The sequence below is a fragment of the Nothobranchius furzeri genome, chromosome 1 (genome assembly GCF_043380555.1).
Source record: "Nothobranchius furzeri strain GRZ-AD chromosome 1, NfurGRZ-RIMD1, whole genome shotgun sequence".
NCBI classification, from domain to species: Eukaryota; Metazoa; Chordata; class Actinopteri; order Cyprinodontiformes; family Nothobranchiidae; genus Nothobranchius; species Nothobranchius furzeri.
In genome coordinates this window covers 32,744,902-32,768,426 of record NC_091741.1, presented here as the reverse complement: position 1 = coordinate 32,768,426, position 23,525 = coordinate 32,744,902, and the positions used below count along the sequence as shown (strand labels likewise).

The 23,525-nt window shown below is 45.3% G+C and overlaps 1 protein-coding gene across 1 annotated transcript; it reads right to left on the bottom strand.

The window, feature by feature from the left end:
• Positions 1-6,111: 6,111 nt before the first annotated feature.
• On the bottom strand, positions 6,112-21,922 carry wnt16 (wingless-type MMTV integration site family, member 16). The gene is made up of 4 exons (XM_070555578.1): positions 21,704-21,922; positions 20,999-21,225; positions 16,091-16,392; positions 6,112-6,711 (listed from the first exon to the last, which is right to left on the bottom strand). Exons 1-4 carry the CDS (start codon positions 21,793-21,795, stop codon positions 6,256-6,258), a joined length of 1,077 nt encoding a protein of 358 aa, XP_070411679.1. The 5' UTR covers positions 21,796-21,922; the 3' UTR covers positions 6,112-6,255.
• Positions 21,923-23,525: the final 1,603 nt, after the last annotated feature.

The following is a 23,525-nucleotide window of genomic DNA, read 5'->3' as shown; positions in this document are numbered from 1 at the left end:
GTTCTGTACATGTGTCCTGTTCTTTACATGTGTCCTGTTCTGTACATGTGTCCTGTTCTTTACATGTGTACTGTTCTGTACATGTGTCCTGTTCTTTACATGTGAACTGTTCTTTACATGTGTCCTGTTCTGCACATGTGTACTGTTCTGTACATGTGTCCTGTTCTGCACATGTGTACTGTTCTGTACATGTGTCCTGTTCTTTACATGTGTCCTGTTCTGTACATGTGTCCTGTTCTTTACATGTGTACTGTTCTGTACATGTGTACTGTTCTTTACATGTGTACTGTTCTGCACAAGTGTCCTGTTCTGCACATGTGTTCTGTTCTGTACATGTGTCCTGTTCTGCACATGTGTACTGTTCTTTACATGTGTACTGTTCTTTACATGTGTACTGTTCTGTACATGTGTACTGTTCTGTACATGTGTCCTGTTCTGTACATGTCTACTGTTCTGTACATGTGTCCTGTTCTGTACATGTGTGCTGTTCTTTACATGTGTACTGTTCTGTACATGTGTCCTGTTCTGTACATGTGTCCTGTTCTGCACATGTGTCCTGTTCTGTACATGTGTACTGTTCTTTACATGTGTCCTGTTCTGTACATGTGTACTGTTCTGTACATGTGTCCTGTTCTGTACATGTGTACTGTTCTTTACATGTGTCCTGTTCTGTACATGTGTACTGTTCTGTACATGTGTCCTGTTCTGTACATGTGTCCTGTTCTGTACATGTGTACTGTTCTCTACATGTGTACTGTTCTTTACATGTGTCCTGTTCTGTACATGTGTACTTTCTTTACATGTGTACTGTTCTCTACATGTGTACTGTTCTTTACATGTGTCCTGTTCTGTACATGTGTACTTTCTTTACATGTGTCCTGTTCTGTACATGTGTACTGTTCTTTACATGTGTGCTGTTCTTTACATGTGTGCTGTTCTTTACATGTGTCCTGTTCTGTACATGTGTACTTTCTTTACATGTGTACTGTTCTGTACATGTGTACTGTTCTTTACATGTGTGCTGTTCTTTACATGTGTGCTGTTCTTTACATGTGTCCTTTTCTGTACATGTGTCCTGTTCTGTACATGTGTACTGTTCTGTACATGTGTACTGTTCTTTACATGTGTACTGTTCTTTACATGTGTACTGTTCTGTACACATGTACTGTTCTTTACATGTGTCCTGTTCTTTACATGTGTTCTGTTCTGTACATGTGTCCTGTTCTTTACATGTGTCCTGTTCTGTGCATGTGTACTGTTCTGTACATGTGTCCTGTTCTGTACATGTGTACTGTTCTTTACATGTGTACTGTTCTGTACATGTGTCCTGTTCTGTACATGTGTCCTGTTCTGCACATGTGTCCTGTTCTGTACATGTGTACTGTTCTTTACATGTGTCCTGTTCTGTACATGTGTACTGTTCTGTACATGTGTCCTGTTCTGTACATGTGTACTGTTCTTTACATGTGTCCTGTTCTGTACATGTGTCCTGATCTGTAAATGTGTACTGTTCTGTACATGTGTCCTGTTCTGTACATGTGTACTGTTCTCTACATGTGTACTGTTCTTTACATGTGTACTGTTCTGTACATGTGTACTGTTCTTTACATGTGTCCTGTTCTGTACATGTGTCCTGATCTGTAAATGTGTACTGTTCTTTACATGTGTCCTGTTCTGTACATGTGTCCTGATCTGTAAATGTGTACTGTTCTTTACATGTGTCCTGTTCTGTACATGTGTCCTGTTCTGTACATGTGTCCTGTTCTGTACATGTGTACTGCTCTCTACATGTGTACAGTTCTTTACATGTGTACTGTTCTGTACATGTGTACTGTTCTTTACATGTGTCCTGTTATGTACACGTGTCCTGATCTGTAAATGTGTACTGTTCTTTACATGTGTCCTGTTCTGTACATGTGTACTTTCTTTACATGTGTACTGTTCTGTAAATGTGTACTGTTCTTTACATGTGTGCTGTTCTTTACATGTGTGCTGTTCTTTACATGTGTCCTGTTCTGTACATGTGTCCTGTTCTGTACATGTGTCCTGTTCTGTACATGTGTACTGTTCTTTACATGTGTACTGTTCTGTACACATGTACTGTTCTTTACATGTGTCCTGTTCTTTACATGTGTTCTGTTCTGTACATGTGTCCTGTTCTTTACATGTGTCCTGTTCTGTACATGTGTACTGTTCTTTACATGTGTACTGTTCTTTACATGTGTACTGTTCTGTACATGTGTACTGTTCTTTACAGGCATACTGTACTTTACATGTGTACCTTTCTTTACATGTATCCTGTTCTTTACATGTGTACAGTTCCTTACATATGTACGTTTCTTTACATGTGTTCTGTTCTTTACATGTGTCCTGTTCTGTACATGTGTCCTGTTCTGTACATGTGTCCTGTTCTGTACATGTGTACTGTTCTTTACATGTGTACTGTTCTTTACATGTGTACTGTTCTGTACACATGTACTGTTCTTTACATGTGTCCTGTTCTTTACATGTGTTCTGTTCTGTACATGTATCCTGTTCTTTACATGTGTCCTGTTCTGTGCATGTGTACTGTTCTTTACATGTGTACTGTTCTGTACATGTGTACTGTTCTTTACAGGCATACTGTACTTTACATGTGTACCTTTCTTTACATGTGTCCTGTTCTTTACATGTGTACAGTTCCTTACATATGTACGTTTCTTTACATGTGTCTTGTTGTTTACATGTGAGCTATTCTGTACATGTGTCCTGTTCTTTACATGTGAGCTGTTCTATATATGTGTGCTGTTCTGCACATGTGTCCTGTTCTGTATATGTGTGCTGTTCTGGACAAGTGCACTGTTCTTTACATGTGTACTGTTCCTTACAGGAGTACTGTTCTTTGCAGGAGTACAGTTCTTTACATGTGTACTGTTCTTTACAGGAGTGCATGTCCTTACATGTGTACTGTTCTTTACATGTGTGCTGTTCTGTAAATGTGTCCTGTTATTTACATGTGTGCTGTTCTGTACATGTGTACTGTTCTTTACAGGAGAGCTGTTCTTTACGTGTGTACGGTTCTTAACTTTTGTACTGTTCTTTACAGGATGGCTGTTCTTTGCATGTATACTGTTCCTTACAGGAGTACTGTTCTTTGCAGGAGTACAGTTCTTTACATGTGTACTGTTCTTTACAGGAGAGCTGTTCTTTACATGTGTGCTGTTCTTTACAGGAGTGCATTTCCTTACATGTGTACTGTTCTTTACATGTGTGCTGTTCTTTACATGTGTACTGTTCTTTACATGTGTGCTGTTCTTTACGTGTGTACTGTTCTTTACAGGAGTGCATTTCCTTACATCTGTACTGTTCTTTACATGTGTGCTGTTCTTTACATGTTTCCTGTTCTGTACATGTGTACTGTTCTTTACAGGAGAGCTGTTCTTTACGTGTGTACAGTTCTTAACTTTTGTACTGTTCTTTACAGGATGGCTGTTCTTTGCAGGAGTACAGTTCTTTACATGTGTACTGTTCTTTACAGGAGAGCTGTTCTTTACATGTGTGCTGTTCTTTACAGGAGTGCATTTCCTTACATGTGTACTGTTCTTTACATGTGTGCTGTTCTTTACATGTGTACTGTTCTTTACATGTGTGCTGTTCTTTACATGTGTACTGTTCTTTACAGGAGTGCATTTCCTTACATATGTACTGTTCTTTACATGTGTGCTGTTCTTTACAGGAGTGCATTTCCTTACATATGTACTGTTCTTTACATGTGTGCTGTTCTTTACATGTGTGCTGTTCTTTACATGTGTACTGTTCTTTACATGTGTGCTGTTCTTTACATGTGTACTGTTGCTTACATGTGTGCTGTTCTTTACATGTGTACTGTTCTTTACATGTGTACTGTTCTTTACATGTGTGCAGTTCTTTACATGTGTGCTGTTCTTTACAGGAGTGCTGTTCTTTACAGGAGTACTGTTCTTTACATGTGTACTGTTCTTTACAGGAGTGCTATTCTTTACAGGAGTGCTGCTCTTTACATGTGTACTGTTTTTACAGGAGTACTATTCTTTACATGTGTACTCTTCTTTACAGGAGTGCTATTCTCTATGTGTACTGTTTTTTACAGGAGTGCTGTTCTTTACAGAAGTACATTTCTTTACAGGAGTGCTGTTCTTTACATGTGTACTGTTTTTTACATGAGTGCTGTTCTTTACAGAAGTAGTGTTCTTTACAGGAGTACTGTTCTTTACATGGGTACTGTTCTTTACAGGAGTGCTGTTCTTTACATGTGTATTGTTTTTTACAGGAGTGCTGTTCTTTATATGTGTACTGTTTTTTTTACAGGAGTGCTGTTCTTTACAGAAGTACATTTCTTTACAGGAGTGCTGTTCTTAACATGTGTACTGTTTTTTTACATGAGTGCTGTTCTTTACAGAAGTAGTGTTCTTCACAGGAGTACTGTTCTTTACATGGGTACTGTTCTTTACAGGAGTGCTGTTCTTTACATGTGTATTGTTTTTTACAGGAGTGCTGTTCTTTATAGAAGTACTGTTTTTACAGGAGTACTGTTCTTTACATGTGTACTGTTTTTACATGAGTGCTGTTCTTTACAGAAGTAGTGTTCTTTACAGGAGTACTGTTCTTTACATGGGTACTGTTCTTAACAGGAGTGCTGTTCTTTATAGAAGTACTGTTTTTACAGGAGTACTGTTCTTTACATGTGTACTGTTTTTACATAAGTGCTGTTCTTTACAGAAGTAGTGTTCTTTACAGGAGTACTGTTCTTTACATGAGTGCTGTTCTTTACATGTGTACTGATCTTTACAGGAGTGCTGTTCTTTACATGCATGCTGTTCTTTACATGTGTACTGTACTTTACAGGAGTGCTGTTCTTTACTTGTGTGCTGTTCTTTACATGTATACTGTTCTTTACATGTGTACTGTTGTTTACATGTGTACTGTACTTTACATGTGTACAGTTGTTTACATGTGTACTGTTCTTTACATGTGTACTGTTCTGTATATGTGTGCTGTTCTTTACATGTGTACTGTTCTTTACATGTGTACTGTTCTTTACATGTGTGCTGTTCTTTACATGTGTGCCGTTGTTTACATGTGTACTGTCCTTTACATGTGTATTGTTCTTTACAGGAGTGCTGTTCTTTACATGTGTGCTGTTCTTTACATGTGTACTGTTATTTACATGTGTACTATCCTTTACATGTGTACTGTTCTTTATATGTGTGCTGTTCTTTACATGTGTACTGTCCTTTACATGTGTATTGTTCTTTACAGGAGTGTTGTTCTTTACATGTGTCCTGTTCTTTACATGTGTACTGTCCTTTACATGTGTACTGTTCTTTACAGGAGTGCTGTTCTTTACATGTGTGCTGTTCTTTACATGTGTACTGTCCTTTACATGTGTATTGTTCTTTACAGGAGTACTGTTCTTTACATGTGTGCTGTTCTTTACATGTGTACTGTCCTTTACATATGTACTGTTCTTTACATGTGTGCTGTTCTTTACATGTCTACTGTCCTTTACATGTGTACTGTTCTTTACATGTGTACTGTTTTTTACATGAGTACTGTCCTTTACATGTGTACTGTTCTTTACATGTGTACTGTCCTTTACATATGTACTGTTCTTTACATGTGTGCTGTTCTTTACATGTCTACTGTCCTTTACATGTGTACTGTTCTTTACATGTGTACTGTTTTTTACATGAGTACTGTCCTTTACATGTGTGCTGTTCTTTACATGTGTACTGTCCTTTACATATGTACTGTTCTTTACATGTGTGCTGTTCTTTACATGTCTACTGTCCTTTACATGTGTACTGTTCTTTACATGTGTACTGTTTTTTACATGAGTACTGTCCTTTACATGTGTGCTGTTCTTTACATGTGTACTGTCCTTTACATGTGTATTGTTCTTTACAGGAGTACTATTCTTCACATGTGTGCTGTTCTTTACATGTGTACTGTCCTTTACATATGTACTGTTCTTTACATGTGTGCTGTTCTTTACATGTCTACTGTCCTTTACATGTGTACTGTTCTTTACATGTGTACTGTTTTTTACATGAGTACTGTTCTTTACATGTGTACTGTTTTTTACATGAGTACTGTCCTTTACATGTGTACTGTTCTTTACAGGAGTGCTGTTCTTTACATGTGTGCTGTTTTTTACATGTGTACTGTTGTTTACATGTGTGCTGTTCTTTATAGGAGTGCTGTTCTTTACATGTGTTTTTATTTACAGGTGTGTTTTTATTTACAGGTGTGTATGTCGTTCATGCTCTCGCAGCGCCTGCAGTGGACATAGCAGCACCAGACAAACTTGCACTCACAGCGCTGGATGTTCCTCACCACGTGTGTGTTGTATCCTCTGCCACAGCACAGCAGGTTGCAACCATCCGGCCCGGTGGAGGTCCGGTTGCAGCGGCGCCCCCTGGTGCCAGTAATGCCCTTCTGCCGGTCCTTCAGACAGTAGTTTGGAGACTTGTTCAGGTAGATGAGCCTGTGTTTGTTGACAGGGCCTCTTTGGCCCTTCTTCTTCGTCTTCCTCCTTGAACGATCCAACACCTGGATGCTCTGCTCATATTCCTCCTTCAGATAAGAACCGATCCGGTCAAATGGTGCCATGGTTCTCCAACAGGTTTTCACCGCACAGGAACCAGAAACTCCATGACAGCGGCAGTCTGTGGACATCGTCCTCTCAATCACCTGCAGCACAAGGAAAGGTTATACGTGTGCTGGAATAGCACAGGAACCTCCCCCTGGTGGGAGCTAAAGGGACGAAATGTCATTTGAAATGTTTTTACTGTTTGTTACTGGCCCTCCTGGAAGTACTCCTACTATCAGATCAACAACCACCTTGGTCTGTCTGTCACATCAAAACTCTGAAGGTTTTCATCTTAATAAAACAATTTATCAGTTACAGTTCACTAAAATACCATCGATTACTTAGGATCTACCTGACCAAAAGCTTTTTACCAACTCTTCATCAACCGATGACGCCTTTTAGATCTCAAAGCTTCCTTCTTCTTTTAAAAGTGTCTCCAGCATAAGTCCTACTCCACTGTCTAGAACGTCTCATGGGAATTTCTAAAAAGCGCTTTTAAACTTAGTTTCATTTCATTTGTTCCTGCCTCAAGTGGAGGAGTTAAATATGAATATGAATATTTTATTTGTGACAGTGTGTGTTAATGACCATACAGTTAGGGATAGCTTGAACGTAAACACGCCAGATTGTGGCCTAGGGCTAATTTCCATCTGTAGTCCTGAGATGGTTGTCACATAAAAGTCCAGTGATGTTAACAGTTCGTTGACAAGGAAATAAAAAAAAACAATAAATAAATAAATATATTAATAAAACATCAATAAGACACAAATATGAGATTCTGGTCACTGCGGACCCGAGGTATTTGTCACTTTGGGGTTCTCTGACATTCAGAAAGTGGTCCAGTGATAATAAAAAGTGGTCCAATGGCATCATTTAGGTGAGCAGTGATAATAAGTACTGAGGGGTAAATCATAAATACATCATATATACAGTACAGTCGTAGGCCCATTGGTGAGGATAGCATAGATCACATTTTTAGCATGCATTATTACAGATTTTGTGTAAGGAATACACGCTATTAGCATACAAGAATTGCGTTTGTAGTGATAATATCTTGGTTTCATGATTATGTTTTTGCACCGTGGTTACATAGCTGATTTGACCAGAGCCATTTTTTGGTTTCCGAATTGAATGTGGCGAAGGTGGAACATTGTCTAATGGATTGGGGGAGGCTGCTCCACTGGTGGCCCCCCTGTACTGAGAAGACTTTGCGCCCAAATGTTGTTTTTCTGTAAGGGATCACTGAGTCCCCGTGTGATGATGCCCAGGTGGCTCTTTTTGAGGTGCCATTCCATCTAATAAAGTCGCTTAGCGGAGGTGGGGCGAGAGAGTGTAGTACCTTGTATGTTAGACACAAGTTTTTGAGTTTGATTAGATTGTCCAGGTTGAGGAGTTTATGCTTTTTCAACACGTGGCAATGGTGGTGGGCCTTGGGCAGTAGCGGTTTTAGGCACGGGCAGACAGGGCAGTTGCCCGGGGCGGCATTTTTTCATGACACAAAAGGGGCGCACAGGCGCTGAGTAAAAAAAAAAAAAAGAAAAAAAGAAATCTGCGCCGCACCGAGGTTTTCTCTTATCGGTTATATGACAGTGTCTGGATTGGAAACAGCGAGTTGGCGCCCCCTGCAGCTGCAGGCGCTCCTGCTGACCGAGAACGTTCACGTGCTCCGTGTGTGTGTAAGAAGAGGAAGGGGAGGGGTGTGGCGGGGGAATTCACCTCTGCGTCTTTCCAAATGAAAAGCGCGGTTAGGGGCTGAATCAACTGTATTAACATGGCTAAAGTCAATCACATCTTGATGTTCTTCCATTTAACGCACATTTCATTCATATCATAAACACAGGCCTATCGTTCTTTCAGTTGTTTCTGAATTGTGTGAAATGACCAAATAAAAAAAGGAAAAACAAAACGATCGAGGTCAAATTGTTTAGTCCTGACTAAAGGAAACTTATTGAGTCAAGAGCCAAACAGAAGAGATGAACATAAAAAGGCTAAAACCACCAGGTGTCCGATTCAGGAAGAAAAGAGGAGATGATGCATGTTTTCAATTTTTTGAACCAGGTAACTGGGATTTTAACGGTTAAATTCGGTCAACTAATTGCTAACAGAGCTAATAGGGCTGAAATATTGAAACGAATATTCAAATGGTTCGAAAAAATTCATTGAATCGTTTTTTACTGATTCAAACTAGGATTTGTTAAATGCTCGCTGCAGCCTGTGGCCTGCCTGAACAACAACACATGTTGATCATGTTCACATAATAATAAATAAAACAACTCTACAAGCAGAAGAAAACTCCCCAGTCACCACTAACTATCCTGTTTATTTATTGCAGATGCCTGCACTGATTATTTTTACATGATTTGTTCTGTAAAAATTGGCATTTTTGGTAGTCTACAGTTTTTTATGTTAGTTTAAATTACAATTTCAGGGGCCATTCTAAAATATTATAGATCATGATAAATATCTATTGGAGATCTACCCCAACTTTTGGACTGCTCTGCCAGTCACTGTGGCTCAAGCTGAGAGGAGCTTTTCAAAACTTGATCAAGTCATACCTGAGGTCAACTATGTTTCAGGGGCGGCTCACTCACCTGGCTCTGATTAGTATCAATCACTCAGTAGGGGAGCAGATTTCATATGATGACATTATTGATGACGTTGCATCAAGGTTAGGTTTTAATTTTAGTTTGTGTTTTCTGTTGTAAGTGCAATGCTGTAGTGATTATCTTTAGTTTGTTATGTGTGAAATATTTTTGCTATTTAGAATATTTATTATATATTATGTTCATATATTCTTAATGTTTAGTTATTGTTTGTTTTTGTATATTTGATTCTATATATTGTGATACAGTATATAATGTATATTGCTTTACATTCTGACAACTTCATAGTAATTAATGTAAATATGTGCAACTTAGAAAAATGAATGTTCAATAGTCGTTCTAATAAAACAAGCCTGTTTGTAGAAAACATGCGTGTGTTCGTGCAGGTGGGGTGGTGTGGCGGTGGGTGGGGGTGGGGGTGGGGGGGCGCACAAAGGGTTCCTCGCCCGGGGAGTAATTCCATGTAGAACCGCCACTGGCCTTGGGTTTTTGATCAGGCAGCTTTAGGCATATTTTGTATTGTGTTATGACCGGTTTTAGTGTAGTTGGGCAGTTGAGCGACCAAGTTGTCAGGCCCTATTCTAAGTGGGAGCTGATCATCGCGTGAAAGTAGATCTTGGCAGTCTTTGTGTCTAGATTGTTCCTGATGTGGTAAAAGTTTTCATTATTGAACTTGAGCATCTGGGTTACTTTTCTTATGTGGCTTTTGAAGGTTAACGTTGGGTCTAGGGTGACCCCGAGGTATTTGACCTTTGGTGCTAGCTCAAGTTCTACCCCCTTCAGAATACATTTGATCTTAAGGCTATGGTGGGCACTTAATGCACTGTGATTTATTATCGCGTGATTGTTCAGTTAAACAATGTTGATTATATATTTCTTCATCAAGTTGGCTGCCTGTACAATACAGGGCAAAATTCAAGGTCTTGATACTGGCTTACAAGGCCTTACATGGAACTGCTCCAGCATATATTGGCAACCTTTTGCATAGGTATGCCCCCTCGCGGGCCCTTCGCTCAGCCGGCAGGGAGCTGTTGATCGTTCCACACACTAAGTGCAGGTCATGGGGGGACCGTGCGTTCTCGGTGTTGGCACCTGCACTTTGGAACCAGTTGCCTTTGGTGGTGCGTCAGTCACCCTCATTGGGGGGTTTTAAGACTCACCTTAAGACCAATTTTTCTGTCAAGACTTTTCAGGATTAGCAAATTTTAACCGGTTTCGATGCCCCGGCCTCTTAATCTTTTTCTGGATTTTATTTTTTGCTTTTACTCTCCTCTTTTAAATGACTTTACAGTATGCTGGTTTTACGATTGTTATATTTTATTCTGATGGTTTTATGTTTTTATTGTGTTGAGTTCAGTACCATGGGTGTCTGCATTGGTCGCAGAAGGGGCTTTATAAATAAATGAAATGAAATTAAATTAAATTAAATTAAATGAAAGTTGACACAGTGATAGCTTGATTTTGTTGTATTGTTGTGTCTAATTTTTTGTTTGTTTTTTGTTTATTTGTTTTTTTTCTTCTCTCTTTCTGCAGGTCTAGACTCTTGTTCATTATTGTTTATTTTTGTGGAAACCCCCCCCACCCCCCCACCCCGTCAGGTGTGACATTAAAAGCAGACGCTTTGATGCTCCATCTGAGAGTAAATCTGTAAGGCTTGTCACCAGCATTCAGACATCAATTCTGTTTGCTTCACAGCCAGACAGGACACGGGGGGGGGGGGGGGGGGGGGGGGGGGATACATTTGGTTTTTGTTGTTTTAAACGACATTTTGTGAAGTGCATGCATACAGTTTTGGAGGTGTTTAGTAGGAGACAAGATTCATTTAACCAGTCGTAGATTAATGATAGAGCCGCTGTTAGGTCATTACCAGCCTATTCGATGTTGTTAGCTTGCAGGTATATGACAACATCGTCCGCGTACATTTGTGTGTAGACATTTTTGCAGATGTCAGGTAGGTTGTTGATGAAGAGAGAAGATAATATTGATCCAAGAACGGATCCTTGGGGAACACCGGTCTCGCAGTCCAGATGTGTGGATTTTGTTCGATCTAACGCCACAAACTGTTTACGTCTACTTAGGTAGGAGGCAAACCATTGAAGAGCTCGGTTAGAGATGTTAAATTGAGTCAGCCTGGATAATAGCATGCAATGGCTGAGTCGAAAGCTTTCTTTAGATCTAGAAAGACTGCCCCGACGCAGTGACTCTTGTCCAGCAAGCTTTTCAGGTTCTCTACCAACACGCACAAGGCTGTTTCTGTAGAATGATTGGATCTGAAGCCGAACTGCATTCTGTGTATTGATGGTTTGGTCAAGATGTGCGGTTAGAAGTTTGACTACCCATTTCTCTGCTATTTTGGACACAACCAGGAGGATACTAATGGGGCAATAATTGGCCATGTCAGTTTTACCGCCTGATTTGAATGTTGGGGTGACTGCTGCGATTTTTCAGTCTGATGGGACAGTGGATCTTTCAAAAGACATGTTTAGTAAGTGTGTTATTGGGCGAATAAGGAGGTCTCTGTGTTCTTAGTAGTTAGTTAGAAGTTAGGCCAAATGCATCTATGGCTTTTGAGTTTTTTAGGCCCGCAATTATCTTAGCCACCTCAGTGTCTGTGATTTGGGTGATTGTCAAAAGGTTCTGATCGGTATCTTTTGTGTTTGCGATGGGGATGATGGGGTTGAACTTCTGACTGATCTCCTTGGCTGAGTTTATAAAAAAGCTGTTTAATGTGCTGGCAATGGGTGAGGGTTCTCTAATAATGGTGCCATTAACATGTATTTCAGTTACTTTGATGTTTTTGTTTGAGCGGTGGCCTAGGAGTCTATTCAGGTTTAGCCAGATAAGTTAACCATTGCCGTTGGCATTCGTTATTAAATTACTGAAGAAGGTAGCTTTGGCTTGTGTTAGGCTTAGTGTTACCTTGTTTCACATTGAAGTGAAATGTTGTCTGTCCAGAGTTAGTCCTGTTTTCAAGTATTGTTTTAGGAGTAGATCTCTTTTTTCATAAGGGTTTTGCATTCACTGTTTATCCATGGCAGAGCAGGTGTTTTATTTGCACACTGTCGGCCTTTAGAGGAGTAAGTAGATAAATTTTTGGGTGAGTTAGTTAGGTGGCTATTACAGAACTGTGGGTCTTTACTGTGCAGTAGAGGTTCCCAGTCGGTTGATTTTAGTGCTTCTGTTACATTATCTCACCGATTTCTTGGAATAAATTCATTGAACGATCTATTATTGGAAGAACTGCATGAGTAATTTTCTGTCCGTGCTTTTGTAAGCTTTCTGGTAAATAAGATAAAGTTGTGGTCTGAGATGCTTCCTCCTTGAACCGTCACCTTATCGTGGTGGAGGAGTTTGAGTGCCCTAATGATCCTAGGAGCAGTGTTGTCTGGGGCACTTTGTGCCCCTGGTAGGGTCTCCCATGACCAATTGGTCTTAGGTGAAGGGTGAGACAAATAACGGTTCAGAGGATCTTTCATGGATGAACCATCAAGGAGTCGGAGTACCCGGCCCAGAGGGGTCCCACCCTGGAGCCAGGCCTGGGGGTTGGGGCCCGTGAGCGAGTGCATGTGGCCGGGTTTTCGCCCATGGGGCCCGGCCAGGCCCAGCCCGAACCGGATACATGGGCTCATCCAACTGTGGACCCACCACCCGCAGGAGGAACATGAAGGGTCCGGTGCAGTGTGGATCGGGTGACAGACCGAGGTGGGAGCCTTGGCGGTCAGATCCCCAGACAAGGAAACTGGTTTTTGGGACATGGAACATCACCTCGCTGGCGGGGAAGGAGCAGGAGCTTGTGGCAGAGGTTGAGCGGTACCGGCTAGATATAGTCGGACTCACCTCAACACATAGCATTGGCTCTGGAACCCAAGTCCTTGAGAGGGGTTGGACACTCTCCTTTGCTGGAGTTTCTCCGGGTGAGAGGCGGAGGGCTGGGGTTGGCTTTTTGTTAGCCCCAAGACTCTCTGCCTGTGTGTTGGGGTTTACCCCAGGGGACGAGAGGGTAGCTTCCCTGCACCTTTGGGTCGGGGAACGGGTCCTGACTGTTGTTTGTGCTTATGGGCCAAATATCAGGTCAGAGTACCCACCCTTTTTGGAGTCCCTGGGACGAGTGCTAGATAGTGCTCCATCAGGGGACTCCATTGTCCTGCTGGGGGACTTCAATGCTCACGTGGGCAATGACAGCTTGACCTGGAGGGGTGTGACTGGGAGGAACGGCCCACCTGATCTGAACTCGAGTGGTGTTTCATTAGTGGACTTATGTGCAAGCCGCAGTTTGGCCATAACGAACACCATGTTCGAACATAAGGATGCCCATCGGTACACTTGGTACCAGGGCAGCCTAGGTCGCAGGTCGATGATAGACTTTGTAGTCGTATCATCTGACCTGCGGCCGTATGTTTTGGACACCCAAGTGAAGAGAGGAGCTGAGCTGTCAACTGATCACCACCCGGTGGTGAGTTGGATCAGATGGCAGGGGAAGATGCCGCGTAGACCTGGCAGACCCAAACGCATAGTGAGGGTCTGCTGGGAACGCCTGGCAGAAGAACCTGTCAAGACAGTCTTCAACTCCCACCTCCAGCAGAGCTTTGACGGCGTCCCGAGAGCAGTGGGGGACATCGACTCCGAGTGGGCCTTGTTCCACTCTGCAATTGTTGAGGTGGCTGTTGCTAGCTGTGGTCGTAAGGTGGCTGGTGCCAGGCGTGGTGACAACCGCTGTACCCGCTGGTGGACACCAGAGGTTCAGGGAGCCGTCAGGCTGAAGAAGGAGGCCTACAGGGCGTGGCTGGTCTGTGGGTCTCCGGAGGCAGCAGACAGGTACCAGATAGCAAAGCAGGGTGCAGCAGTGGCAGTTGCTGAGGCAAAATCTCAGGCATGGAAGGAGTTTGGTGAGGCCATGGAGAAAGACCATCGATCGGCACCAAAGAAGTTCTGGCAAACTGTCTGGCGCCTCAGGAGAGGGAAGTAGCACCTCGCTCACACTGTTTACAGTGGGGATGGGGAGCTGCTGACGTCAACTGGGGCAATAGTCGGACGGTGGAAGGAATACTTTAAGGAGCTCCTCAATCCCACCTATGTGCATTCCGAGGAGGAACCAGAGCCGGGAAACCTGGGGATGGACTGTCCAATCTCGGGGGCAGAAGTTGCTGAGGTAGTCAAACAACTACACAGCGGCGGAGCCCCGGGGGCGGATGAGGTTCGTCCTGGGTATCTCAAGGCTATGGATGTTGTAGGGCTGTCATGGTTGACACGTCTCTGCAACATTGCGTGGTCATCGGGGGCAGTTCCTGTGGAGTGGCAGACCGGGGTGGTGGTCCCCATCTTTAAGAAGGGTGACCAGAGGGTGTATTCCAACTATAGGGGGATCACACTCCTCAGCCTCCCTGGAAAGGTCTACTCCAAGGTACTGGAGAGGAGGGTCCGATAAATAGTTGAATCTCAGATTGAGGAGGAGCAATGTGGTTTTCGTCCTGGCCGTGGAACTGTGGACCAGCTCTATACCCTTGCAAGGGTGATGGAGGGGGCATGGGAGTTTGCCCAACCAATCCACATGTGTTTTGTGGATTTGGAGAAGGCTAATGACCGTGTCCCCAGGGGCACCCTGTGGGGGACGCTCCAGGAGTATGGGGTGGGTGGCTTTCTGTTAAGGGCCATTCAGTCCCTTTACCAGAGGAACGTGAGTTTGGTCCGCATAGCCGGTAGTAAGTCGGACCTGTTCCCAGTGAGGGTTGGACTCTGCCAGGGCTGCCCTTTGTCACCGGTTCTGTTCATTACCTTTATGGACAGAATTTCTAGGTGCAGCCGTGGTGTGGAGTGTGTCGAGTTTGATGGCAGGAAAATCTCGTCTCTGCTTTTTGCGGATGATGTGGTCCTCCTAGCTTCATCCAGCTCCGACCTTCAGCTCTTGCTGGGTAGGTTCGCAGCTGAGTGTGAAGCGGCTGGGATGAGGATCAGCACCTCCAAATCTGAGACCATGGTTCTTGACCGGAAAAGGGTGGCTTGCCAACTCCGGGTCGGGGGAGAGGTCCTACCTCAAGTGGAAAAGTTTAAGTATCTTGGGGTCTTGTTCATGAGTGAGGGCAGGAGGGATCGGGAGATCGACAGGCGGATTGGTTCGGAGTCTGCAGTGATGTGGACGCTGACCAGATCTGTCGTGGTGAAGAGGGAGCTGATCCAGAAAGCCAGGCTCTCGATTTACCGGTCGATCTACGTCCCAATCCTCACCTATGGTCATGAGCTTTGGGTAATGACCGAAAGAACGAGATCGCGGATACAAGCGGCCAAAATGAGTTTCCTCCGTAGGGTGGCCGGGCTCAGCCTTAGAGATATGGTGAGGAGCTCGGACATTCGGGAGGGACTCGGAGTAGAACCGCTGCTCCTCCGGATCGAAAGAAGTCAGTTGAGGTGGTTTGGGCATCTGGTCAGGATGCCTCCTGGACGCCTCTCTGGGAAGGTGTTTCGGGCATGTCCTGCCAGCAGGAGGCCCCCGGGTCGGCCCAGGACACGTTGGAGAGGTTACATCTCCAATCTGGTCTGGGAACGCCTTGGGGTCTTGCCGGAGGAGCTGGTGGAGGTGGCCGGGGAGAGTACGGTCTGGAGCTCCCTGGTTGGGATGCTGCCCCCGCGACCCGGACCCGGATAAGTGGAAGAAGACTAGAGATGAAATTAGATTCAGAAGTTAAGCTAGGATTGCAGAAATATTTGTTCAGCAGGAGGGGCCAGGGGCGGGACTTATGAGAAAAATAAAAAAATGAAACTTTACTTACTTTTTCTCATAGAACAGGGTCAGATGATCAAATGTTAGGATTTTAAAGTGATTTAACAATTTCAACTTACATACTCTGCCTTCAACAGAGCAGGTACATCAGGTGAGTCTTACCTGTCTCCCGGCCTCACTGTTGTGCTGGTTCATGCTGCTCAGTGTGTAACTGCCATGGCTTGTTGATATGTTCTTCACTGTGTTGTCCATGAACCTACGGCTGAACCAGGTCCCGTACAGGATGTGGTCCGAGCAACCTCCCCAGTGCCAGCTCTCCACAGAGGAGGCTCCGCCCCCTTTGCCACCACGAAGTCTGGCGTCGCAGCCGCACTCTGTCATGTTTCCCTGGCTACATGAGCGAGTGACGGCATGGACGAGCCCTGCTGCCATCACCGCATAGATAAAGGCTGTTTCTTTGGTTCCTGTAGATTGGGGGCGGAGTAAAAGAAAGAAAAGACAAATGGTTGTTTATGAAGAGCAAGTTTCTGGTCTCTAGCAAACAGTTCAGTAGGACAAGTTTCCGTTGCCAATCAGTAACAAGTTTCCTATATAAGGAACCCAGCAGGTCGCATCGAGTCACTGACTAGTGTCAGAGTCTTTACAGCAATCCTCATACTAAGCAAGCATGCAGCGACTGTGGAGAGGAAAACTCCCTTTTAACAGGAAGAAACCTCCAGAGAATCCTGGCTCAGTATAAGCAGCCATCCTCCACGACTCACTGGGGATGGAGAAGACAGAACACACACACACACACACACACACACACACACACACACACACACACACACACACACACACACACACACACACACACACACACACACACACATACACACACACACACACACACACACATATACACACGCACGCACACACACACATGAACAACAGAGTGAACAATAGGCTGAGTTCAGATGGGTCAGGTAATGGACGACACATCATCAGCGGAGCCATCTGCCTCGACAGCAGCAGATCCACGGCAGCAGCCAAGACACCGGCCCATGACGCCCAGGAAGGCAGGGCGGAGACCCCCACCACTGCCCGGGCACTACCCGAGGAGCGCCCCGGCCGCCGCCGCCGCCGACCACCGGCCCCAAGGCAGAGGGCTCCGCAGAGGAAACACTGGAGGATTAAAATATATAACTGTAAAATAACAAAAGCTAATATGGATAGAAAGTAACTGAAAAAAAGTGATTATAAAGATAGTTAAAGAAAACATAATAATATAAAAACACTAAGATGTAAATAAAATAATAAAATTAAGTAAAAGAGATAAATAGGTATGTATATAAATAAACAAATATGACAGGTGATACAGTTAAACAGACTAGATAAATAGTAATCAGTTAAAAGCTAAGCTGAAAAGGTGGGTCTTGAGCCTATTCTTAATAGCTCGGATGTTCCCTTCGGACCTGAGGTCCTCCGGCAGCCCGTTCCAAAGGCGAGGGCCGTAGTACTTGAAGGACTCCTTGCCGTGCGTGTGAGTCTTAACTTTAGGGATAACCAGGAGACGGCTGCCAGAGGAGCGCAGAGACCGCGAGGGTTTATACAGTAAAAGCAGTTCTGAAAGATAAGAAGGCCCGAGACCATTAAGACACTTAAAAACCATTAAAAGAACCTTAAAATCGATCCTGAAACATACGGGGAGCCAGTGCAGTGATTTTAAAACCGGAGTGATGTGCTCCTGCTTCCTGGTCTTCATCAGGACACGTGCTGCTGAGTTTTGTAAGAGTTGTAAACCTGAGATGCTCTTTTTGGGAAGACCAGAAAGCAGGGCATTGCAGTAATCAATTCTACTGGTAATAAAAGCATGCACTAGCGTCTCCGCATTGGCCCGAGAGAGAATGGGACGGACTCTGGCGATATTCTTAAGATGGTAAAAACCTGTTTTTGTGATGTTTTTAATGTGGGGGATGAAAGTCAGCTCAGAGTCGAAAATAACGCCCAGATTCTTCACTTGTAGTGATGGATAAAGACATTGACTGTAGTTTAGGTAAAAGTTTCTCTCTCTGGGTCTCAGGACCAATGGCTAAAACTTCAGTTTTGCCCTGGTTGAGCTGGAGAAAGTTTTCAGTCATCCATGATTTAATATCTAAAATGCAGTTAAAAAGTGTTTCCATTGGCTGTGCGTCATCAGGAGACACGGAGATGTACAACTGTGTATCATCAGCGTAACTGTGGAAATTCACCCCATGTCTCCTGATGACGCTGCCCAGAGGGAGCATATAGAGGTTAAAAAGCACTGGGCCTAGAATTGATCCCTGAGGCACCCCGCATGTGATGCTGTGGACCCCAGAGGAACAGGTATCCAGACTCACCATGAAAGTCCTGTCTGTGAGGTAGGATGTGAACCATCTATGTACAGCACCAGAGAGGCCGATCTGTTTTAAACGGGTTAAAAGAACAGTGTGGTCTACTGTATCAAAGGCAGCGCTTAGATCCAGCAGAACCAACACTGTTGCCCTCCGAGCATCATAATTTGTTCTAAAATCTTCAGAAGGGCCGTCTCAGTGCTGTGGTTCACCCTAAAACCAGACTGAAATTTCTCCAGGACATGTTGGTGGTTGATAAAGTCATTAACTTGTATTAAAACAAGCTTCTCTAAAATTTTGCTTCAGAATGGTAAGTTAGATACCGGTCGATAATTGTTTAAATCATTAAAATCTAAGTTGCTCTTCTTCAACAGGGGTCTGACCACCGCCCGTTTAAAAGCAGCAGGAAAGACCCCCGTCTGAAGGGAACAGTTCATCATAGTTAAAACCTCGTCTCTAAAAGAATCAGAACATCGTTTAAAAACCTTGTGGGGATCGGGTCCAGGACACACGTGGTGGGCCTCACTGAGGAGAAAACTTTATCAATAATCTCAGCTTCAACCAAGACAACACGGTCCGGTGTTTCCTCAGGTAGACACACACCTTCAGACTGATCGGGAGCAGCATGACATTGGGAGGATAAAATGTTACGTCTGATGGTGTCTACCTCCCCTCTGAAGTGGGCTGCTAACTCCTCCGAGGGGGTTCTGGAGAGAACTAAATCCACCACCCAAAACATTTGTGATTGAGGAAAACAGAATTTTGGGATTATTTTTGTGTTCAGAGATGATTTTAGAAAAGTAAATATTTCTGGAATTTCTACCTGCTTTGTTGTATGATTTTAATAATTTAGTGTATATTTGTTCATTAATTTTGTTCTTATATTTCCTCCATTTTCTCTCCGCCGCCCTGCAAGATCTTTCCATCATGTTTAAGTTTTCATTGCTCCAAGGGGAAGCCGGCTGTAGCTTTTTAATCTTAGGTGGAGCGAGCAGATCCAGAGTAGATTCAAGTCTACTGTTAAATCATAACTGGGTTCACAGGTTCCTGGACCAGTGGGACATCAAGACATGGGGGCAGCTGGGGGTGGTGCGGTGGGCGGAGGTGGTCGTGGGCAGGCCAGGCTTAAGTGTGTGGGTTCCCTGTCTATTTAGATGGAGTCCGTCAGGCCCAAACAGATGCTTCCTGCCCCAGAAGATGTTAAAACTGTCAATAAAAGCAAAGCTGAGCTGCACAGCGACAGGAGAGAGCCAGGTGTTCACAGGTAAATTCAGCTAAAGCGTCCAGTTCCTGTATCAACCGTGGGGATGGGGCCAGAGATAAAACACTGATGGGTGCTTTCTAAAAGGTTAAAGGTTATGTCTCCATGTGACTTGATACTGAAGAGGTCACGCTGTAGGTGGAAAACGGACCTTCTGGAGGCTACAGTAGGGACAATGAAAAACGTTTGTCATGGACTCCGTGGAAACGTTCAGAGAATCCACAGGCAGACGCTTTCAAACGCTTTTGTTGCTACAGACGTGTGTGAGTTAAGACAAGAAGCAGATGAGACGGCGTGTCAGACATGTTTGTTTCTCCTGTCATTATTAGAACACGTCAGTGATGTCTGACTTGTTTTTACAAACCCTGCATCACTCCTGGACAGGGTGGGAATACACAGAGGCTTCGGTGATGGGGGGGTTGGCTCTGTGCTGCCTTGGCTGTGTGAGTGTTAAATGTGATGGGAACTGTATTGAATAGGTATGACATGTGTATAACGTATTGTGTTATACAGGTAAAAACGTGTAGCGGACATAAATCTACCTACATTTTACTTTGTTTCCTTGTTTTGAACTATTTCCTGTCCGGTCTCCTCTCCTGTCCCGTCCCTGCGTCCAGCCACCTATGTCCCAGCTCCTCCTGTATTTAAACCCTCTCCTTCCTGTTAGCCTGCCTGCCTTCTCCTGCAATTGGATCCCCACCTCACCTGCGCGCGCGTGACACCTGGATTCTTGCTTTTTCACCTCATCAGTGACTTTTGAGCTACGCAGATCAAAGGGATCTCCTGACCGCAAAGCTGGCGCGTGTTTCGATGCTGCGTCAGTGAGGTGGAGTCGCCGCAGCGCGCGCGTCAGGCAAAGTAGAGAACCTGTGCGGACTTGAACGATCGTGTGTTAATTATAGTTTTTGGGTTGCGCCACTTTGAGAATGAACCGTGCGCCGGACGCAGCTCCCGGGAGCGCACCAACGCTCCTCACGTAGCCTCAGGGGTCGGCCGCCTTTTCCCGCCACAGAGCCGTTATTACCCGTTTCCCACCGTAAAGAAAACACTGGGAGCCGCGGCGTTGTGGGCGGGGCCTACCCTCAGACAGGTGAGAGCTGCTTTAACCGATCACAACAGGTGACCGCAACCAATTCCAGTCGCTCCACCTCAAAGTTATCTTCCAGCTGAAGATAATTAATGAAACAGTTTTAATGAAACTGATGCAAAAAGGTGTAGTATGTGTGGACAGTACTTCTCACCCTGCTGGTGGTTTTAATGGCTGAGCGGTGACGCTGTTTGAGACGTCACACATAACAGAATACGAATCCAGGCTCCTCTGGTTGGACTGCTGTAATTAAACTTTGTACCGAACTAAACTTTACATTAAACATTGTTATAAAGGCAAGAAGATGATCCGATAAATGTTTTTTTTCCTCTGTGTGTGTGTGTGTGTGTGTGTGTGTGTGTTCTAACCACTGGTCAGCTCTAGTCCAAACACCGGTGGCTCCTCAGAGGTGGAGCAGTTCCAGCGCTCCAGTCTGAACTGGTTCTGACACTCCGTCACCGCCAGCCGAGCCCCGTCCCGCACGCTGGGCAGCAGGAACGGCTTCCGGCGGCAGAGCTCGCGCTGCCGGCCGCTCAGGCTGAGGCTGCTGCAGGTGGGAAGCTCCGGAGTCCCGTTGGAAGTAACGCCGAGCCACCTACACACACACACACACACACACACACACACACACACACACACACACACACACACACACACACACACACACACACGTTCAGCAGGAAAGCTTCTGCCATCGATGATTATGTTATCATTAACAACATAAATATTAATATTACCCTGTTAATAATAACATTAGCTTTAATGATACTAACGTATTATAGAATAACGGGATAGTATCATTTATAATAATAATAATAATAATAAATAAAATTCATCCAGATAAAATCAGTGGCGCGCGGCTTTTGAGTGAAATCAGCTGATTTCTGCTCAGTTCTGCAGAAAAGTCCTGTTAGGTTGGAATATCACGCGGAGCTGAAACTGGGCCTCGGTACCACACGAACCGGTTCTGAAAGAAGTCTTTTTTCTTCACAGGTGAGTCCCAACTGTGCAGGTAGGGGGTTGGGGGTCTAGTCAGAATAAACGGGTCATGGTTCTGATGGGTTCGTACTCACATCCAGCTGGCCCCGCAGCCCAGCGGACTCACAGAGACCAGCAGCAGAATCAGGGCCCGCAGGTTCGGAACTCCAGAGCTCCGCGTCTCCATCCCTCCACATCAGGCACCGGAAGTCTCTGGTCCAGCAGCGCGCGCGTTACTCCTGCTCCTCGTGCCATTAAAGTCTGACTGCTAACGTGAAGTGTGCTGGTCCCCGCAGCAGACAGGACCAAGTCCGAATCCCACACGGTCCTGATTGGAGCAGCTGGAGCGCTGACGTCAGAGGTATGGCATAGACGTCATGATTAAAACCTCCTGATGTGTGAGCAACAAACAAAAGTGGAGCAGAAGAAAAACAAACGTTGGCATCAAGATTTTCTGGATTCTGATGAAAACGGAAACCAGGGAGGACAAAGTGTCCCGGAGGACAGCCCACAGGATCAATAAGAGACACGAACATTCAGTTGGTTCTAAAAAGTATTTATTACGTAGAAAAGATCAATTATTACATCATCAAACATCTGTAGAAAAATATTAAACTTCAGTTTCAGGTGAACAATATCAGAAAAGTCATAAATGACTGAGACAGGGAGGACACGGAGGACATGGGGACAGGGAGGACATAGGGACACGGAGGACATGGGGACAGGGAGGACACGGAGGACACGGGGACATGGAGGACACAGAGACAGGGAGGACATGGAGACAGGGAGGACACGGGAACAGGGAGGACACGGAGACAGGGAGGACATGGAGACAGGGAGGACACGGAGGACATGGGGACAGGGAGGACATGGGGACAGAGAGGACATGGGGACTGAGAGGACACGGGGACAGGGAGGACCCAGAGACAGGGAGGACATGGAGACAGGGAGGACACGGAGGACATGGGGACAGGGAGGACATGGAGACAGGGAGGACAGAGAGGACATGGGGACAGAGAGGACACAGAGGACATGGGGACAGGGAGGACATGGGGACAGAAAGGACATGGGGACAGAGAGGACACGGGGACAGAGAGGACATGGGGACAGAAAGGACATGGGGACAGAGAGGACAGAGAGGACACAGGGACAGGGAGGCATGGGAGGACATGGGGACAGGGAGGACACGGAGGACATGGGGACAGGGAGGACATGGGGACAGAGAGGACACGGAGGACATGGGGAAAGGGAGGACATGGGGACAGAAAGGACATGGGGACAGAGAGGACACGGGGACAGGGAGGCATGGGAGGACATGGGGACAGAGAGGACACGGAGGACATGGGGACAGGGAGGACATGGGGACAGAGAGGACAGGGAGGACATGGGGACAGAGAGGACACTGAGGACATGGGGACAGAAAGGACATGGGGACAGAGAGGACACGGGGACAGGGAGGCATGGAAGGACATGGGGACAGAGAGGACATGGGGACAGAGAGGACACGGAGGACATGGGGACAGGGAGGACACGGAGGACATGGGGACAGAGAGGACACGGAGGACATGGGGACAGGGAGGACACTGAGGACATGGGGACAGAAAGGACATGGGGACAGAGAGGACACGGGGACAGGGAGGCATGGGAGGACATGGGGACAGAGAGGACACGGAGGACATGGGGACAGAGAGGACATGGGGACAGAGAGGACAGGGAGGACATGGGGACAGAGAGGACACTGAGGACATGGGGACAGGGAGGACATGGGGACAGAGAGGACACGGGGACAGGGAGGCATGGGAGGACATGGGGACAGAGAGGACATGGGGACAGAGAGGACACGGGGACAGGGAGGCATGGGAGGACATGGGGACATGAAGGACATGGGGACAGAGAGGACATGGGGACAGGGAGGAC